Below are 20,602 nucleotides of genomic sequence, written 5' to 3' on the forward strand. Positions count from 1 at the left end.
ATGTATTTTAAGAGGAGGAACTAAAGGCTACAATCAACTGGTCGAATGAACTGTTGCCTAGGTCAGGCTCAGTCGGTTGAGCATTGAGCTCTTGGTTTTGACTCAGGTCGTGACCTCAGGGTCGTGAGATCAGGCCCTGTGTTACGCTCTGCACTGGGAGTGGAGCCTGCTTAAGATTCTCTCTCCCTCTCCCTCTTCCCCACTCCCCTGCTCACTCTTTCTCTTTCTCAGGAAAAAAAAGAAAATGAAGTGTTCACAATGCCTGTAACAGTCAGTAGTGGTTTGAATAATTGAGAATGAGAAAGAGTAGGGCAACTACATGCCTTATTAATGAGGCAGCAGAGGCTTCATTCCACTTCAACCCTCATCCACAGATGGTCCCACCCCTGCCCACTTGGGGAAGGGTCTGCAGCTTGGCATTCTGAGGGGGAGGGCAGGGTCACGATTTTGTGAGGAAGAACCACGGCTGGTTTCCATGAAGCTTTGATATTATTGCCCTGGTTGTTTAGGGAGGGGTGCCGAACTTTAACCCCTAGTGTGCATGTGCTCGCATGTATACACACATATGTCATGTGCTGAGCCCACTGGGCATGTTGCACTATTTTTACCAAAATGCATCTATCTATAAACTGTAATTAGACTTATTTCTCATGTTTTAAACATTTTATCTCCATCGGATAAGGCCAACAGATAACAATCTGCCCCTTGTGATGCCATCAGAGGGGGTGGAATCTGTTGACATACCAGTGGGATTTCTTCCTGCTGTGCACATGGCAATGACACGTTTGAGACATGTGTCTCAAAAACCATATTCTTGAGCACCTGGGTGGCTCAGTGGGTTAAAGCCTCTGTCTTCAGCTCAGGTCATGATCCCAGGGTCCTGGGATCGAGCCCCGCATCGGACTCTCTGCTCAGCAGAGAGCCTGCTTCCTCCTCTCTCTCTGCCTGCCTCTCTGCCTACTTGTGATCTCTGTCTGTCAAATAAATAAATAAAATCTTTAAAAAAAACAAAAACAAAAACAAACATATTCTTCTGGGCCACAATTCAACCCACAAAGATGATGGTGGGTTGGTGATGGCGGCATGGTCACCCCAGCAACATTCCAGGGGAAGCCTTCTGCTGTGTCATGTGGACACTTAACAGCCCTATGGAGAGAACTATGTGGCATGAAAAATCCCTCCCACCAACAGCCAGTGCTAACTCACAAGGCATGTGAGGGAGCCAAACTGAAAGCTAATCTCCAGCGCCCGTCAAGCCCTCAGATGACTGCTGCCCCAGCCCACACCTTGCGAGACACCTCATGAGAGCCCCTGAAAGAAGCCATCTGGCTAAGCCATTCTTGAACATCATACCATAGAAAGTGTGAAATAATAAATTTTTACTGTTGCTTTGGGCCACTAAATGTGGTGGTCATGCAGCAAATATATAAACAATATTCAAAAAAAAAAAAATCCTCAGGCCATATTGTTCTAAAAACAAGAGAAATGTTGAAGGAATACTTACATCTTTATTTCCGAGGTACATCACAAACATATTCTCCGTCCTCCCATATTCTCTTGAGTCAGGTCTTTGGAGAAACAAAGAAAGAGATGTGTATCCTTTCAAGTCTTCTAGGTCATTTGGCACCCGGACTTCAACTCCAGATTTACCATTGAACCTCATGGGGATAGCGACCTGTGAGGGAAAAGATCTATGTCATTAAAGATTCTTCTGTGAGGGAAGAGGGTATGCTGGGTATGCTCAGAGGGCCAGCCTGGGACTCTGCCACGACTCCTTTCAGCTCTACACCAGCATTTCCCAGTTGTTATGATAAAGGGCAAAGGAGTGTGCATGTCTCTTAGATCTGGCTTATACACTCATGAAGGTGTTTCAGGAGCTGGGTAACAAAGCATTCATGTTCTTCCTGTTTGCCAGTCAGGGGTCTTTGAGAAGTGCATCTAGTTCTCTGCACCAGAAATGATAATCTTTATTATAATCATAATATAATTATGCTGCAGCCCTAGAAGGTTTTGTACAGATGACCTAGCATGTATGGAAGCACTTAGCATGGTGCCTGGTGTGTCGTAGATATATAACACATCAAAAATATTTTTAAAATAAATTCTTTAAGGAATCATTCCTGATTAATATATTACATGTTAGGGCGCCTGGGTGGCTCAGTGGGTTAAGCCGCTGCCTTCGGCTCAGGTCATGATCTCAGGGTCCTGGGATCGAGTCCCGCATCGGGCTCTCTGCTCAGCGGGGAGCCTGCTTCCTCCTCTCTCTCTCTGCCTGCCTCTCTGCCTACTTGTCATCTCTCTCTGTCAAATAAATAAATAAAATCTTTAAAAAATATATATATATATATATTACATGTTACAGTTGCATTTACTATAGGCATTCACTCCTTAAACATGAATGCATCAGGGCTCTCTAAAAACAGTGCTTCTCAAATTCAGTTGGTGAAGGATCATTTTTCCCCCTCTCTAATCTTCCCTGGAACAATACTTTTGTAAATATATTAAAAATGAAATTATTAGAGAAATGAAATAAAGAAGGTATGCAAAATACAGATCTACTATCCCAAGCTTGAATTTTGAGGCAATTCAAATTCTTAAAAGTTTTTAGACATATACCTTCAGCTTTATATTTATATATAATGGACCAATAACAAAATTTCTAATTTCTCTGATGAGTGCTGGTCTGTGGACCAGCTTGGGTAGATGGTATTCAAATACAGAAAATAAATATTCCTTAATAATCTAAAGAATGACTCCTGGAATGATACCTGCACCAAGTATATCTTGTCTATCAAGCATTTAAATATTTATGGAAAACCTGGTTTATGCAAGGTATTATGTTGGAATGGCGTACTCAGCAGTAGTGTGGGCTGTCATTTCTCAAACGTGCTGTGACTGAGCACCCCTCACCCACTTTACAAGCTCATTTGATGCCTCTCTGTCTCCTCCCCTCTGCCCTTCAGTCTACCCAACCACAACCTGAGTCTTTCCTGGCATGTCCTTTGTCACCTGGAAAACTCTCAGTCTTTTAAATTTTTTTAATTAAGAAACCATCTCATGTATACATAAAACGATGTAGAATATACCTGTGTATTCACTACATTCTTAATAAACTACACATAAGTTGTATAACTGAAGCTCCTTGCAAATCTCACCTTGTCCCCGTTCCTCTCTCCCACCTCAGAGGCCTTCAGAACCTGAATTTAGATTCCTATGCATAGGAATCTAATGTTGTACTATTTTCACCAAAATTCATCTATTTATAAACTGTAATTAGTCTTATTTCTCATGTTTTAAATATTTTAATATAAATGGTATCTCTACACACTCATCTACTACTTGTTTTTTTGGCCTCCCTCTGTTTGTAGATTTATCTATGTTGACATACCTATTGGCTCCAGCTCATTTATGTTTATTGTGGCATGCATACATTGATCACATTGTATACATTGTATACATTTGTATACATTTATCACAGTTTTAGCCATTTCCTATTGATGAACATTTGGCTTTTTTTTCCAATTATTTTTTGTGATGACAAGCTGTGTCACATTGAACATTCTTCTACATGTCCTTTAGTACCATTCTGAGACTCTCCAGGTAGAAATGAGTGTTGTCAAGACCTTCTCAACACAGCTTTATCCAGCTTCTTAGCCTGCTTACCAGCTGCAGCACTTAGCAGCTGGTGAGTACCTGAGGCCAGGACTATGGCTTCCTAATCTCTCTGTCCTGGGTACCCAGAAGAGCGCCACAAAACCCAGGTGTTCAAAAGTGCTGGCTTTTTTTAAGCTGTATTTTATTATTTCCCACTTACATGGTACTATTAGCCAGGGCGTATTTTACATTACATAGTTTAATCTTAAAAATCTCTTGGGGGCCATCTTATTATGTACCCTCCTCTACAGATAAACAAAATAAGGCACAGAGAGGTAAAGTGGCTGGCCCAAGGTCCTACAGCTCATAAGTGACAGAGCTAGGATCAAAACCAAGGCACTCTGGTTTGGTTAACAAGTTCTTAACCACGGTATTATACATTTCAAATTTTGTTGGACAAATTAGTGAATGAACATAGAAGGGCAAAAGCTAGAAACATACTATTTCTCATTTTGGTTTCTATAAAGCATGAATGGGTATGTGGGTATGAAAAAGTAGTGTCTTCCAACTGCGCCTTATGCTCTTTTTCTACTAGAGGTTTTTCTTTTGTTTTGTTTTTTAAGACTTTTTTCCTTTATTCGACAGAGAGGGGGAGAACACAAGCAGGAGGAGTGGCAGGCAGAGGGAGAGGGAGAAGCAGGGTCCCTGAGGAGTGCAGAGCCTGATGTGGGGCTCCATCCCAGGATCCCAGGATCATGACCTGAGCCAAAGGCAGACACTTAACCTACTGAGCCACCCAAGAACCCCCCTGCTAAAGGATTTACGCTAAGAGTTCTTCTCTTTTCCCAGACGTTAGGACTCAAAAGAAGTAATAGTGAGCCTTGGAATCAACCAGTGTCCTTAGGGCAGTGATATTCTGACTTGGTTTCTCGACCCTCTGTCTCCAAATATCTCACAAGGGGGTGGATGAAAAATGCAAGCTGTTTCATTAATATTGTTTTAGGACAAAACAATTTCTTGAGAGAGAAGTGTCAGGAATTCAGGTAAATACTGTCAGGTTTAAACGAGAAAGGCTGATGAATTTGTGTTCCAGTGAAGAAAATCTGCTATCATCCTCTGTCCTCAGTAAAGGTGGATTCTACAACTTTCAACTTATAATAAGAAAGTAGGATCTGTGCAGTATCATATCAGCATATTCTGATGATAGAACCCTTACTTGAACTTGCAATAACACTTCACCAATGGGCTCTGGAAAACACTTCATCCCGCCTGCATAAACTCAGTGGGGAAGAAACTGCTTCAGGTCTCTGACATACCAGATCATTTAGGGCATGAAGGTAATGTGTGCTTTTGAAGGTTGACAGAAGAAAGTCATCTTTCACTTTCCAAACCACCAAAGAATTAGAAGAAAGACAACCATTTCATGTGTAAACAAACGTCTTCCCTTTCTTGGTGAATGTGGTAACTTCTCAAAGACCGAGCCTTGGTGCATGATGATGTGGGACACACCTACCTTATTTGCAGCATCTCTGGCCTGCTGAATTAGCTCCCGGATACGGTCCACATTATCAGAGATGTTGCCTAGTGGCAACAGCTGTTGGTTGATACTCTCAATCTTGCTCAAAATATCAGGCAGTTTATTGGTTAATTTCTTTACTGTTGGTGAGATGACAAAACAAATTTATAAATGTGAATTGAGAAAAGGTTAAATAGGATTTTCTCATTGACAATATTTGTCAAGAGTTATGATTGGTCCCCAAATATTGGGTAGGATGACTCAGAGTCAGGTAATACCTTCCCTAAATACATCATGGATTTTTACCTACAATCTAGTTATCAAATCATCTTTCTTGACCACTACAGAAGAAAATAAACCTCTGTTTTTGTTTTTTAAGATTTTTATCTATTTATTTGACAAACAGAGGTCACAAGTAGGCAGGTAGGGTGGGGGGAAGCAGGCTCCCCGCCAAGCAGAGAGCCCCATGCAGGGCTCCATCTCAGGAACCCGGGACCATGACCTGAGCCGAAGGCAGAGGCTCAACCCACTGAGCCACCCAAGTGCCCCTAAACCTCTGTTTTTTGATCCTTAGTATCAATTATAACTTAATACCTCATGATTAAGGGATCTGTATCTCTACTCTATAAAATGGAAAATCAATAACAATGTTAATGAATTAAAAAAAATCTTACCTAGTCTAATGAATAGAATACCCATATTTTTTAATGTATTATGTGAAACTATTTTCTAATATTTAAAAAAAAAAGATTTTATTTATTTATTTGACAGAGATCATAGCAGAGAGGAAGGCAGAGAGAGAGAAGGGGAAGCAGACTCCCCACCAAGCAGAGAGCCCAATGTGGGGCTCGATCCCAGGAACCTGAGACCATGACCTGAGCCAAAGGCAGAGGCTCGACCCACTGAGCCACCCAGGTGCTCCACTTTCTAATATTTTAAATTTCTAATTTTGGGCTTTACCAGGGAAGAATTTAAATAAATCGACCAAAGCATGTAACAATGCACAAAATGGATAAGATGTCCTGATACCTGAGTTATCCGCATCAGTGAGAGCCTTGTTGAAGTCTTCACGCTGTGTGCTCCCATACGTATCTTTAATTCTCGTCACATCTGTCTGAATGGGGCCGAGCCCATCTAGCACCTCATTTGTGATGTCATTGGCATTTCTGACCATGCTCTTTGCACTACTGATCATACCACTGATGTCATCTAAGGCACACACAGAGGGAGGTTTAAGGATCTGAAATGGTGGAAAAAAAGAAGCCAAGGACCGGGGGCGGGGTGCGGGGGCGGCGTAGGGAGATGCTGACCTCTCTGTATCCCACGAAGGTCATCACGGATGGCGGTGATATTGGTGTCAATCAACCCTTTCTGAACTGTTATAACCTTCAGAGTCTGTTGTAGGTTGTTGAGAGCAGGGCTGATTTCTACAATCAAACAAAGCATCAGGAGGCAATTACCTATGGTTTCTGATCTTCCATTGGTATTGGTGGCGCCTGAAGTAGCCAGCATTGGCAGAGCAGTGAGCAGATGTGCATCTCAGAGATACCCACTGTAGGTGCCTAGACCCACAGTTCCAGGGCACTCTGCTTACAGAGGCCAGGAGCATTCCCAAGCCTGTGGTATCAGGCTCCTCAGAAGAAATGGAGAGGCTTAATCTTTTAAGGGAGGTTTAACTCCCTTAAACTTGCCTCTGCTCGGGGCAAATGTCTCTTAGTGTAAGAAAAAGAGGTGACTGTCCTCTTCATTGCTGTGTCACAGTGCATTGTCTGGCAGTAGTCGGAGCTTGATATTAGGGCATACTTATTGAATGAATCAATGAATGAATGAATAATGCAGAAAGAATGCCTCTTCCGTCAGAATATAATAAAGAAGTGCCATTGAGAGAGCCTTATCCAAGCAAATAGACACACAAAGGAGGCTTTGTTTGTTTGTTTGTTTCCAGACTGACACATTTAAAACCATTTAGTGAAAGGGAAGGAGTTCACAGACATTCCTCGCTGATGATATTGCCATTTGGGGTCATGGGAAATGACCAGTGAATGCTTGAAGAGCCAATGATGATATATGGTTTAAATTGTGATTCTAGGACTGATTTAAATAACAATGTAGACAAATACCACACAATCTTTCTTGTATGTGGACTCTAGAAACACCCTCAAAACAAAAACAACAAGCTCACAGATACAGGGAACATATTAGGGGCTGTCTGTACCTGGGGGTGGGGTTGGGGAAAATGGGTGAAGGGAATCAAAAGGTAAAAAGAAGCAATCAAGCTTGGTAGAAAACAAAAGAAAAAATACCGATGTCTTAGTATTTTAATCCTATTTAAAACCAAACCTCACCTCTTAGCTCAGATTTTATAAAGGGAAGAGATGTTATACCAGGAAATTTTAATTCCTGCAATGTGCGAAGCAAATCATTCTATGTCACTACATATTTTTTTTGATGTGATTTTTCATGTATTAGGGTTTTTTTAATTAAAAAAAAAAGAAAAATACATTTGTTTACTGTCAGAAGGCCATCTAATCACTAAACGGACTAAGATGACTTCTTGGCTATGAAGGAACAAGAGAGACCAGAGAAAAATCAAGAGACGGCATTTTCAGAACACTGGAATTTGGTGAGATTGAGATGGTTTAATTGTTTTATAAAAAAAATTAAGCAAATGGGAACTTTTCAAAGATAAAATTTATGATTCAAAAATTCTCATGCTTCACAGTAGTAGTAATTTGGGTACTTTTACCTACTAAGACTCTAGGATTTAAGAAACTTTGAAGCCCCAGTGACCTGGAATTATTATGTGGGCCTTGAATGAGAAACCAGCCCTGCACATTGTGTACATCTCCAATGTCATGGTCACCTTTGGATTAAATGAAATAGGCCCTCAAGTCCCGGCCCAAAGAGACCTGTCACCTTTAAGATTTATGTATACTCATGAGGTTCTTGTTATTTTAGTACATGAGAGAATGTTGGGTAGAAACTTCAAATCTATAAAATAGACCTTGGATTTACAAGGTATCATCTGCATTGACACTGAGATTCCAGGAGAGCATCTGCTTCTAGAATTTGCTACTACTCCTGGTCTTATAGGTCCTTCTCAAGCCCTTGGCTATCCCAGCCACCCCCTACCCACCAACCCTAATACCTTGTCGCAGCTGCTTCTCTGTTATCTTGGCTTGCTTCAAGAGTTTATCACTGTCAGAACTCAGGGTTTTCGCTTTTCCAGGAAGATCTTCCTTTATCACTGTCTGAAAGCAAAGCATTCATCAGCCTCCAGCAAGTAAGTGGCACACGGTAGGAAACCCAGAGGGAGATTTTCATCCTACTCTGAAAAGTCTTATCTTCAGTCTTTAAAGGATGAGGTTCAAAGGTGGGAAAGAGGTTTAAAAAAAAACAAACTGTTTCTTAAAAGATATAATTAGGGCTGTAGGGAGATAGAGAACTCAAGGCTTAGGGAAGCAGACCTTTCCCTGGTGACCGACTGACAACCTATGTAACACCTATTTCATTTTTCTCCCTGTCCGCACAATACCCTCTTCAATAACTGAGACAGAACTGAATTGCTTTTGGGTGTTCAATATTTGGGAGAGAAACGTCTTTAACCTTCCAAGAAGGCCTGTCTCCTAATTCTCTGATGTCTAATATTCTGTTTTTTATTTTTAGGTATAGGAATATTATATGGTGCAGAGAAGGCCCCATAGGACGCTAAGGCATGCCTAGGTGTGAAGACAAATACGGGAAATAAATGATCACCACATTGTCCATAAAATCTTTCTCTTCCTTGGTAAATGTCAATACTTAATCACAGCCTAAATCATTCCTAGAAAGGGGCAGGATATATCACCCATCTTGGTTCAACACTGACAATCAGTGTAATTTCCATTTGGCTTTACAAATTGTTTTTTCAGCAGTGCAGCACAGATCAAGACCGTCAAGTGAAATACAGAAATGGTCCGCATCTAGAGCAAGTTCACGTCTATTCTATACAACGAATTCTGATTTACAATAATGCTTGTTTATATTTCTCAGTGCATACAAAAAGAAAGGGTCCCAGCGCAGGTGCCCACCTGGAGCGCAGACTCGGATGCGCTGGTGGCCTTGTTGGCGGCGTCCTCAGCTGCTTTGATGGCGTTGAGAATGTTCTCATAGGCCGTGGCGGCGTCCACTGCACAGCGCACCAGCTCATTCCCGCTGGTGTTCCTCTTGATCCTGAAAGACAGTGCGGGCCAAGGGCTCCAGCAGTCCCCACTGCTTGCAGCGGAGGCCCTCTCCACCGGCCTCTTCCCCCAGCTTCCCAGATTCATTGGGCAAATGGAAGACCAGAGGCGGCGTGCACGCAGCTGGGAATCAAACCCCTGTCCAGGGCCCTGGGTCCCACCCTCCACCCTGTTCTGGAGACCCAGTTGTCGGGCAGGCTTGCACACTAGGCTCCAGCTCCCCGTTCAGTTAGACCTCGGGGCTCACTTACTCCTCCAGCTGCTTCGCCAGCTCTTGCAAAGACTGCGCATGCGCTTCTGCCTCTGCCACCAGGGACGCTTTGCTGGTGGACCGGGAGAATTCTCTCACTTTGTCATTTAGCCTGTGTCTTTCTTCCTTTATAGTGGCAGCTAACTTTTCATATTCCTATGTATCCAGGTAAACAGAGACAGTGTCCAATTGAAGCAAACAATGCATATGCCATTTTCTTGAACTCTCATAAATTTCAGGCTCCCGGGATGCATTACTTCGGCAGTGGGACTGACAGAACTCTAACTTTTCCCAACTTTGGAACTTTTTTCTTATGGTGGATACCCACTTTGGCAAGTTTTATAAAAGCACACTGTTATCATTAGGGTAAAGTTGTACTAAACCAAACCCTTTTTTTCTGATTTAAAAGTAGCGATTATAAAAGATATTTCCTAAATACCCATTGGGCAGCTAATGGGGTCAATCTTTGATCAGTCCTAGATAGGCCCCACTAATAGTAAAAGTAGGCTTGATATTTTAAAAACAGCATTCCAATTTCGTTTCGTTTTCACAAAAGCAACCTTTGCTTGCTGTGGGCTAATTAGATGATAGGACTAGACAGAGGGAAGACCCATCATTGGCACTGCGGCACCCCAAAGGGGCAGCACGGTAAACATTTTGGTTTATTTCCTTCCATCTAAAAGACATCTATTGCAGAAAAAACATAGATTAGCCCATATTCTAGATTCCTCGTATACAATCTGAATGTTTTTCCAGTTTTCTGGAGAAGCAGTTTGTCTCTACCTCCTGGCTTTCCCTCATCTGCTGCAAGAGCACGTTGGTCTGCAGTAAGGAAGAGTCCGCCGTGGCTAGGTACTTGGACAAATCACTCCGCAGGGAATTCGTTTGTTGGATTTGTGTCTGGAGAGAAAAAAAGAATATCTGCTTGAACGACATGATATGTTATCAGAAGGCAGAGGCCCAGTCATTGGGACTGCAGCGGAGAAGTAATTTCAGAGCCTGGAGCTTCTCTTGAACTTAAAGATCATCTAGGCAACTACAGAGCGAGGGGAAATCAGTTCCCTTTGCTGTGTGGGTGTGTTGTCATGGTTTCATCAAACTCCATGCCAGGAAAACAACAGTTAACGCTGGGGAAGAAGCTTCCTATCCCGGCAGTGACTGGGCCAATGAGATGAGTCAGCTCTGCTTTGTGAAGCAGAATCAGGGATTTTCACTAAACAAATCAGCACCAACCATCACCATCGTCTATGCGCCAGGCCCCATGGGCACACACAGGTGCTTCAAAGTCCTCAACAAGAGAGCACACAGGACCTGGGGAGCCACCAAAGCTCCAAGACAAAATTGGATCATGCTCCATCATCATCATCGGTGACACTGGCGTCATCAGTGACTTCCAACAGCAAAGTCAGTCTAAAGAGTTTTCTGGAGTTAAGCGGATTGCCATCTACTAAGATATTATTTATTTTCTTTTACCAAATTCTTCTTGTTGGGGCTCAGTTCTGTGTTACTTCCCTCTGACCTTTCTGTCATTTTTTAAGGCCACAAGCTCGTGTTGCTGTCTCAGCATACAATGTGCACCACTGAAAAAACACAAGTACTATGAAATCTTGGGCTCCAAACCCTGTCTCTGCAGCTCCTGCATGAGGCCTGTATTTTAATCTATTTCCTGTAATGCAGATAATGGCTTAAAATGCCTTTGCCGGTGATTATGATAATGAGGTTTACCCAGCTGACACAAAAAGTCGCTTATTTAAAACATATATTATATCCTTGAATTTAATGATAGCAATATTGGTTTCATTTCTCATCTACTTGGCAACATTATTCCTCCAGTACTCCGTCAGCCCGGGGCGGGGGTAAAGCCATTTGCTCCGCTTTCTCTGTGGTTTGAGTTCACAATCTTTTCTGGTGACTGAGAAGTAGGAATGACTTTGGTTTTGCATTTAATTCCCGATTCCTGTTTGATGAGCATCTGCTATACAGACAGACACACACAGACTAGATGTGTGGACAGGTGCCCAGCCAAGCCACTTTGTTAAAGATACCTGCTTCCTCTGCCTCATCATTAATGAAAGCGTGCAGATGCTAACTGTGGACCCACCTTGATGGATTCCAAAGCTTTCTCGTTTTCTTGGTTGAGGCCAGTGGCCTGCTTTGCTTGGGCAGCTGCCTTCTGTAGCATGGCACGGAGGTCGCTGAGTTTGGCTTCGTAGTCATGCAAAGAATCCCGTAGACTCTTAACAAGGGCGCTGTTCTCGCCTTGGTGCTGTTCCAACCAGCTCTTAATCCGAGTCAGCACTGGAATACATCACATTTTGTTTTTCACTTGAGACATGAGTACTTTGAAGCTAAACTATAAAGACTACAGAAGAAGAATCGAGTTTCCACTCATTTCCTGGTTTTCTTTGAACTTATAAGGGAACAGGAAAGGAAACTAACATTTATGCAGCACCTGCTGTGTGCATGGCTATGTGTGCATATGTAACCCACATGAAAACAGTAATATCAGTCTCATGTTTCAGATATGGAAAAGGACAGGCCAAGAAACTAGGGGACTGATCCCAAGTTTCACGGCCAGTCTTGGCACTTGAACAAGACCTGCAGAGGGTAAAGTACATACTCCAAATAGTACTACTAACACTACCAACTAACACTACTACTACTACTGTGACCGACTACTAACTGCAAACTAACACTGTCCCCTCCGTCAAAAGCAAACACTACTATTAAATCTGAACACCACAAATCGTAAAAGGAAACTGTTACCATCTGTATATTAGCCACTGAAGTACCATTTTATTAGAGAAGAAAGATCACTCTTTGAAAAACTATGCACCAGACTTGTGTTTCTCAGTTTTGAACTAATGAGGCATTGTCTCTTACCAGAGCCTTTAGATATATTCAATATCTACACCCAGTTTTTGGTTTCCACAATAGTAGTGCTAATATCAATTTGTGATTCCCAACCCCGATGGTGGTGAGGTGACCATTAAAAAATGATACCATGAGAAAGTTGGGTGGAGTTGAATGAAGAAGAAAAATGTTGTTAAGAAGGAAAAGGAGGTCTCAGTATCTAATGTCTTAGGAGAAGAATCTCTCTCTCTCTTTTTTTTTTTGTGCATGATGGTAAGATGTTATGTTCTTACCACCTCTTGGTAGCTCAGAAAGGCTACCCAGGTTCACATGCTGCTCTAAAAGTTGTATATGTTGGGGTGCCTGGAAGGCTCAGTCCACTGAAGCTCTAACTCTTGATTTTGGCTCAGCACAGAGTCTGCTGGAGATTTTCTCCCTCTCCCTTTGCCCTTCCCCCACCCTTCTAAAATAAATAAATAAACCTTAAAAAAAAAAGTCCTGTAAAGTGAAATGACAAGTCTTTCCACCTGTACCCAGGGACCCGACTTTGTTGTACTTTGCACACTGTATTTCAAGCCCACTAAAATGGACAGCATGCAAGGCTCTGGGAAGGTCCTTACAGAGCCGAGCCTCTCTCTTATCAGCTTCTGCTTTTTTCAGTTGCTTTCCAAAGTCGCGGTTCCGTAGCTCTCTCATCATGCGCTCTGCTTCAGCCCACTCTCTGGAAAAATCCCCTGGAGGCAGGTTGTTGCCTTCCCCATTGGTCCCAGAGATCTGCTTCAAGAGAACTAGAAAACATCAAGTAGTTTATTAAACTGGGAATTCTGTACTCCGGTCGACTACTAAAATACAAACAAACAAAAAAAAGCACAGAGATTTTTATGGAGGGTTCATATTAGTTTTTTAGTGTCACTATAGGATCCCTTCCATAGTGTTGAACTCTTTAGGAGAAATTCTTTCAGGGCACAGAACAGGCTATGTAATAATAATAAAAAAAAATTTAATTGGATTGAGTAACTCCTTACTGTGCACATTCTGGATGACATTTTTAATCTTTGTGTCCAGCTCTTTCGCACTTTGGATGGTCTGATCAACATTGTTATGTAATGCTTGTGCTTTTCTGGAATTTACTTGAACCTATATGAAAATAAATTCATTAGCAACAAACCATTTTGGGGAGGCAGAGCTATCAATATTTTGGGGACAGTAACAATAAAAAGTAAACGTTACTGACGTAACATCTTACCTTTTCTTGCAAAGTTTCAAATTCATGATTCAAACTACCCAGTTCCTTTTCTAGACCATCCATTTTTAATCCGTGATTTGAAATGGCAGACCGGTAGGTGAGTAACTGATTCTGAAAGTAACATGCAAAGTTAATCTCACATTAGAGCAGAATTTTGGAGTAAGTCCTATCAACTTGGTAATCCTGGTAATGATACAGAAAGATTCATTTAGCAAGCCCAATACAGGTCCACAGGAAAAGGTTGGGTTCTTTGAAATCGGCTACTTGAAGACTCTACTCTCTCTCTTTCTTTTTTTAAGATTTTATGTATGTATGTATGTATGTATGTATGTATTTAGAGACAAGAGAGTATGGGGAGGGGCAGAGGGAGAGGGAGAGAGAGAATCTTAAGCAGACTCAGTGCTAAGCGTGGAGCCCCACAGGGGGCTCCATCTCACGACCCTGAGATATGACCTGAGCCAAAATCAAGAGTCAGATGCCCAACTGACTGAGTCAACCAGGTGCCCCAAGAATCTATTCTATGACGTAAGTTGTGACAAGGCTCTAAAATAAACTTAAAAACATGAAGAGATCAGAGATACTTTACTTGAATTAGTGACCTAACCTTAAAGAAATGAGGATGGTACCACCTACCTGGTGTATTACATTTCAGACTGTAATACACTGTGTTGCTTTTAACTTTTATTTATTTATTTTAAGATTTTATTTATTTATTTGACAGACAGAGATCACAAGTAGGCAGAGAGGCAGGCAGCAGAGAGAGGCGGGGAGGCAGATACCCCGCCAAGCAGAGAGCCTGAAGGGGGCCAGTCCCAGGACCCAGAGACCATGACCCGACCTGAGGGCAGAGGCTTTAACCCACTGAGCCACCCGGGTGCCCATTAACCTATATTTAACAATATTAAAAGCAGTGCCGAAGGCTACTTTAGCGAAGGACCCACTAGATTCAAAGAATCTGATGGCAGGAAGGGAATTGAGAGCTCATTTAAATGAACGCTCTCACATTACAAATGAGAAAATGGAAGTCCAAAGAAGTTGACTGACTTATCCATGCCACAGCTGTCGAGCTGACCACTGATTGCTTAAGGACCAGAATCCAGTCATTTTGGGTACTAAACTGTTTCATTACTTTTAGAGGGTGACATTGCTGCGCATAATATCTAGACTGGTGATCATTTTCATTTTTTTTTTTGGAAAAAAAACTTGTTAATTCCTTGAAGAAATGTACAGGAAAAAGCAACATTATCACCTCCACTTGCAATGCGAGAGAGCCAGTGTTGGAGGGAACACAGGCTTTACAGCTTAGGTCCAAACCCGAGGTCTGCCACTTTGTAAATAAGCCTCACTGAGTTTTATCTCCTTCATCGGTAAATCGGGGAGTATAATATTACACTGCCAGGTTGTTTAGATGATGTTCTGAAGTGTCACATAACATCAACCTTCAAAAATGTCATTCCCCTTCTCACGCTTATTCCTAGTGAATTTTCAGGGTATGTGTGATCTAAAATAGAACTCTTTTAATTCTACTGTGGGAAAGCTGAGGCATCCTACAGAATGTTAGCAGAATACCTAGATAAGTAGAGTGGGTAGTAAAGTGTGGTCTTTGGAATTTGATCTTGGTTTGAATTCTAGAACCACCTAGTAACCACCAAGTTACTTAGTTTTAACATGACTGGTAAATGAAGATAATACTATTTTCCTCATAGGACATTGTGAGAATTAAATAAAGCACTTACCACAGAGTCTGGCTCTTAAGGCCAGTACTAAATTGCTGGGTCCCTGCCCTTTGTTGAAGAGGTGCAGTGTTGGTTATATTGATGACAGCAAAGTGACTCCAGTGGCTTCTTTTTCTCTCCAAACACAATGGCTTTTTCCTCTCTATATTAAGTCTGAACTAATCATGAACTAAAATTTACCCTGATGGGATGGAAAATAGTCATTTTTCTAGCATGATTTTTTGCTACACAAAGTTCACCCTTGAACAAAATAGGTTTGAACTGCCTATGTCCACTTATACATAGACCTTATTTTCAACAAATATTTTGGAAAATTTTTTTGATATTTGTAACAATTTGAAAAAACTTACAGATGAACCATGTAGCCTAGAAATAACATAAAAATTAGAAAAAATTAGGTATTATTGTAAGAATACAGTATACAATACCTACACAAAAAAATGTGTTAACTATTTTTGCTGTTGGTAAGGCTTCTGGTCGACAGTATGCTACTATTAGTTAAGTTTCTGAGGAATCAGAGTTATATGAAGATTTTCAACTGTGCAGGGGGTTGGTGCCCCTAACCCCCACACCGTTCAAGAGTCAACTTTCCCCAAAGTCTCTTTTTACTATGTCTAGTTTAGGGTTTATCTCCTCTACTGAATTCTTCTACTTCAATGAGTAAATTTTTTTTTCATTTCCATGATTTTCAACTGGATCTTTTCATATCTACCCCTCTTATTTAGTTTCTAGTGTTTTTAACAATTTTCTAATTTCTTGTTCTTTCGATTGAATTGTTAATTCCTCAAAATAATTTTCTGATTGTCTTGGGATTTTCATTTTCTATAGAGGGAACTCATCTCTTAATGGTTGTTTCTATTGGATATCTTTTGTGTTGATATTTGTCTACTCCAATGTCTGCAGGTAAATATTGTCTCCCTTTCTCTCTGTGCTCTCTGTGTCCTGACCAATGACCTTATGGTCATCACCACTCCCACCCTAGATCCCCAAGGCCAGAACCAGATCTTACATTGGCAGCTTGAGTCTTGTACGTGATGTTGAGGATGTCACATTCCAGTACAGACCCTGGTTTGTGAATCACGTCTATAGCTTTTCTAGTTTCACCTGTACTCATTGTTCAACACTGAACACTGAGCAGTTTCAAGGTTTTTTTTTTTTTTTTTAAGCCTCCATTCATGGGCAGAAGTGCCCTTCATTTCCCCCAGGAAGCCCGACTCTGACTCTGTGGGACACTTGAGGCCTTATTCTCCTCTTGGATATCCTCTGGGCCACCTTCTTTCCAAGTGCACATAGAATATAGTCCCAGATGAACCAAATCCTGGGCTATGAAAGAGATCTCAACACGTTTTTTAAAAACTGGTATCATATTTAAAGTATATTCTTTGACCACAACAGAATTAAATTAGAAATCGATAACAAAAAGTTACCTGGAAGATAGATGTCCAGTTTGGAAATTAACACATTTCCAAATAATTCAGGGGTCAAAGACACATCATAAGGAAATTAGAAAATCTTTTGACTTGAACAAAAATGAAAACGCAGCTTTTCAAAATGTGTGGAATACAGCTGGGGTAGTGCTTTGGGGGAAATTCATAGCATTAAATACTTATAATAGAAACAAGAAAGGTTTAAATCAGTAAGATAAACTTCCATCTTAAGAAACTAGAAAATGAATAGCCAATTAAACCCAAAGCAAGAAGAAGGAAAAAATATATATATGGAGAAAATCAATGAAATAAGAATATCATTAAAACTAATAAACCTGGGGCACCTGGGTGGCTCAGTGGGTTAAAGCCCCTGCCTTCGGCTCAGGTCATGGTCCCAGAGACCTGGGATCGAGCACCATATCAGGCTCTCTGCTCAGCAGGGAGCCTGCTTCCTCCTCTCTCTCTGCCTATCTCTCTGCCTGCTTGTCATCTCTGTCTGTTAAATAAATAAATAAAATCTAAAACAAAACAAAACAAAACCCTAATAAACCTCTAGCCAGAATAATTAAGAAAAAGAGCTAAGACATAAATTATCAATATCAGGAATCCATGAGAGGGTATTTCTACAGATTTTACAGATATTAAAAGAATAAAATAGAAAATGTATGAGCAATTTTATGTCAATACATTTGATAATTTAGATGAAATGAAAAAATTATTTGAAAAGCACAAATTACCAAATGTCACTCAAGAAGAAATATATAACCCCAATAGTCCCATATCTAGTTTTTAAAGATTAAACTTATGGTGTATTGAAAAAAAAAAAAAACCCAAAACAGAAAAAAAATCTTCCAACAAAGAAAATCTCAGGCCCACATGGCTTCATTGGAAAATGCCATCAAACATTTAAAGAATTAATACCAATGTAATGCAAATCTGTTTTTGATTCTTCTGAATGCAAGATACTTAGCTAAGGTTTCTAGAAGAAAAATTAGCCCAGAAACATGCAGTCAGTAAAGAACGTTCACTTAGAAGTATCAGTTTTGTGTGTTCACTAGTACTTTCCTGCCGTAAAAACCTAGTCGTCTTTTGGATCAGAGGGAGGAAAGCCCTCTGAGCCTTAACCAGAGCATTTCCCCATCTCCTGCTTGAGGGGTAGCCCTGCATGCAGCATCTACCCACCAAGGAGCTATTCTGGGCCGGGCATTCTGCTGGTATTTACCCTTAGCTCCTTGATCTGGGTCTCCAAGTGCTTCATCTGCTCCAGAGACCCGGTGCTGGTGCTCAGGCCGTGCAGCTGAGACTTGACCAGGTGGAGCTCATTGCCCATGGCGGCCAGGTCGTTCAAGAGTGTCATCACACAGCTGTCACAGTCTGTAAGGGCCACAGTCAAAGGCAAATGTGCCACAGGAATGGAAACAGAATACAAGGGCCATAGAGCCCGGTTAATATGCACATTAGGACATCACAGGCAAAAATCACAATCCTGGACTTCTCGGGAGGGATGCAGATTCTGCAAAAGAGAGATCTCTAGACAGGGAGCATCTTAAAAAGAAGTGGTAGAGTGGGGGAAACAGGGGAAAGGAGTCAAAAGGTACAAACTTCCAGTTATAAGATAAGGAAGTTCTGGGGATGTAAAATGTACAACATGGAGACTATCATCAACAGCAATGTATTATGTATTTGGAAGTTGCCAAGACTGTCTTAAAAGTCCTCCTTACCATAAAACAAGTTTGTAACTTTGTGAGGTTATTAACGAAATTTCCTGTGAATAACATTTCACAACATAGATAGATATCAAATTTATTATGTGGCGCACTTTAACCCAATGTTGCATGTCAATTTTATCTCAATAAAACTGGGAAACATGGTGATTCTATGCAACATGCTCATTATTTTGTATGTGGAAAAATAATAAAAAGGAGCTTTTATTTATTGAGAGCTTGCTATTTACCAGATATTGCGATAAGAGATTTACCAACATTTTCCCAGTGAATCTATGAAGTACATATAGTTATTATGGCCATTTTACAAATGATGAAAGTGAGACTTGAAGAAATCAGGCCACTTGCCCAAAGTCATACAGCTATGAGTTGACAGAGGCTGGACTTGACCCTAAGAAATCCTCCCTCAACTTCCTCCCACCATTGCTTTCCCATCGCATGTCCCAGCACGAGGCTTGCATTTCTTAACTGAACCCCACAAGTCAGAAAGGGGGAGGGGGATTTTCTTTTCTCACCATCACATTCTTCTCCAGGGCCACCATCTTTGGGCTCTTGGTTTAGGCAGTCTGAAAAGAGGGATAACCAAAAAAAAAGACTATTGTTAAACGTTCTCTTCATCTGCTTTTCAACTTGGCTTTCAGAAAAGCTACTTGGGAAGATCTTAGTCACCCAACTATCCAACATCGCTGACTCTTCTCTTTTCTCTTCTTTACCCATGCCATTGTTCGGGGAACTTTCCCGTCTCCCACCAGTCTTGCTGTAGGAACAACTCTCGTGACTTCCCTGTCTATTCAGTTTCTTCTCTATAAAGTGTCATGATATTTTTATCTAATTAAAACCCCTGGGGCGCCTGGGTGGCTCAGTGGGTTAAGCCGCTGACTTCGGCTCAGGTCATGATCTCAGGGTCCTGGGATCGAGTTCCACATCGGGCTCTCAGCTCAGCAGGGAGCTTGTCTCTCTCTGCCTGCTTTTCTCTCTCTGCCTGCTTCTCTGCCTACTTGTGATCTCTGTTAAATAAATAAACAAAACTTTAAAAAAAAAACAAAACAAAACAACAACAACAACAAAAGCCCTAATCATTAGTGTTAAGGCTTTCTTCACTTGACAGCTTCCTATGTAATTGTTGATATCTCCTCCAGTGTCATTCAAGAACATTAAAAAAACATCGATTAAGCACCTTTGGGTGTCCACGGTGTGCTATGGCATTGTGGCACATACAGGAAATACAAAGCTACTAAGTCAAAAATCCCTGCTGTTCTGTAGTCCCCTGGTCCCATGGGAGAGGCAGATAAATGACACAACGGTGTGACAGATGCTGAGAGAGAGAGATGCCACTAATGTTAATAGACCCGCACTGCTAACAACCACAGATACAAGCTAGATTTTGAGGTTCTCAACTATAGTCAGGAGAGCCGACTGGTCATCACTGGACATTCTTTACTCTTCCCATTTCTCCTCTTTTCCCCATACCATGCATTGTTACAATGAAATGCCCTCTCCTTCCCTCTGGAAAAATAATCTAACCTCACCACAGGAAGTCTTAAAGCTCGAAATTTTCCTAGACATGCTACAAGGAGGCTTTTCTGTTTTGTCTTCTCAGCAGCAGACAATAATCCTCACTTTCTGTGTATATACATAGATTTTAAACTACATTTACTTTAATTATAAAATAAATAATGTAAGTTCACTATGGAAAATTTGGGAAAATCAGAAAAATAATATAAAGACATCATCCCTGATCCCACCACTCAAAGACAATGTCTCCTTTCTATATATTTGTAGACATTCTAGTTTATTATATATGTAATCATAGGTTGTTCTTACTCATCCTTTTTTTAAAACTCATTCTTATGTGTATGCATCCTTACATCACTTTCATATTCTCAATTAGACTATAAATGCCTTAGGGCCAAGAAACATGGTTTTATTTTCTTTACAATCTCCCATAGCATCTCAAATTGTCTAGGGAGGACTTGGCTCAGGTGGAGGATTGATTTATCAGGGCAGTTTTTTCAACAAGTTTGAATTTTGACCAC

At 41.1% G+C, this 20,602-nt stretch overlaps 1 protein-coding gene across 3 annotated transcripts in view; it reads right to left on the reverse strand.

The window, feature by feature from the left end:
- Positions 1–20,602, reverse strand: part of LAMA3 (laminin subunit alpha 3) — a 263,581-nt gene that overhangs the window by 38,114 nt on the left and 204,865 nt on the right. For all 3 annotated transcript variants that reach the window (XM_059140351.1, XM_059140352.1, XM_059140353.1), the window contains 14 exons: positions 19,082–19,132; positions 18,065–18,216; positions 13,680–13,790; positions 13,459–13,570; positions 13,054–13,221; positions 11,682–11,878; positions 10,364–10,480; positions 9,582–9,736; positions 9,181–9,322; positions 8,259–8,361; positions 6,421–6,537; positions 6,140–6,319; positions 5,108–5,250; positions 1,505–1,675 (listed from right to left, as the gene is read on the reverse strand). In XM_059140351.1, coding sequence (XP_058996334.1) covers positions 1,505–1,675; positions 5,108–5,250; positions 6,140–6,319; positions 6,421–6,537; positions 8,259–8,361; positions 9,181–9,322; positions 9,582–9,736; positions 10,364–10,480; positions 11,682–11,878; positions 13,054–13,221; positions 13,459–13,570; positions 13,680–13,790; positions 18,065–18,216; positions 19,082–19,132 — 1,919 coding nt within the window. The remainder of the gene's footprint in view (positions 1–1,504; positions 1,676–5,107; positions 5,251–6,139; positions 6,320–6,420; positions 6,538–8,258; positions 8,362–9,180; positions 9,323–9,581; positions 9,737–10,363; positions 10,481–11,681; positions 11,879–13,053; positions 13,222–13,458; positions 13,571–13,679; positions 13,791–18,064; positions 18,217–19,081; positions 19,133–20,602) is intronic.

The sequence above is a fragment of the Mustela lutreola genome, chromosome 11 (genome assembly GCF_030435805.1).
Source record: "Mustela lutreola isolate mMusLut2 chromosome 11, mMusLut2.pri, whole genome shotgun sequence".
Lineage (NCBI taxonomy): Eukaryota > Metazoa > Chordata > Mammalia > Carnivora > Mustelidae > Mustela > Mustela lutreola.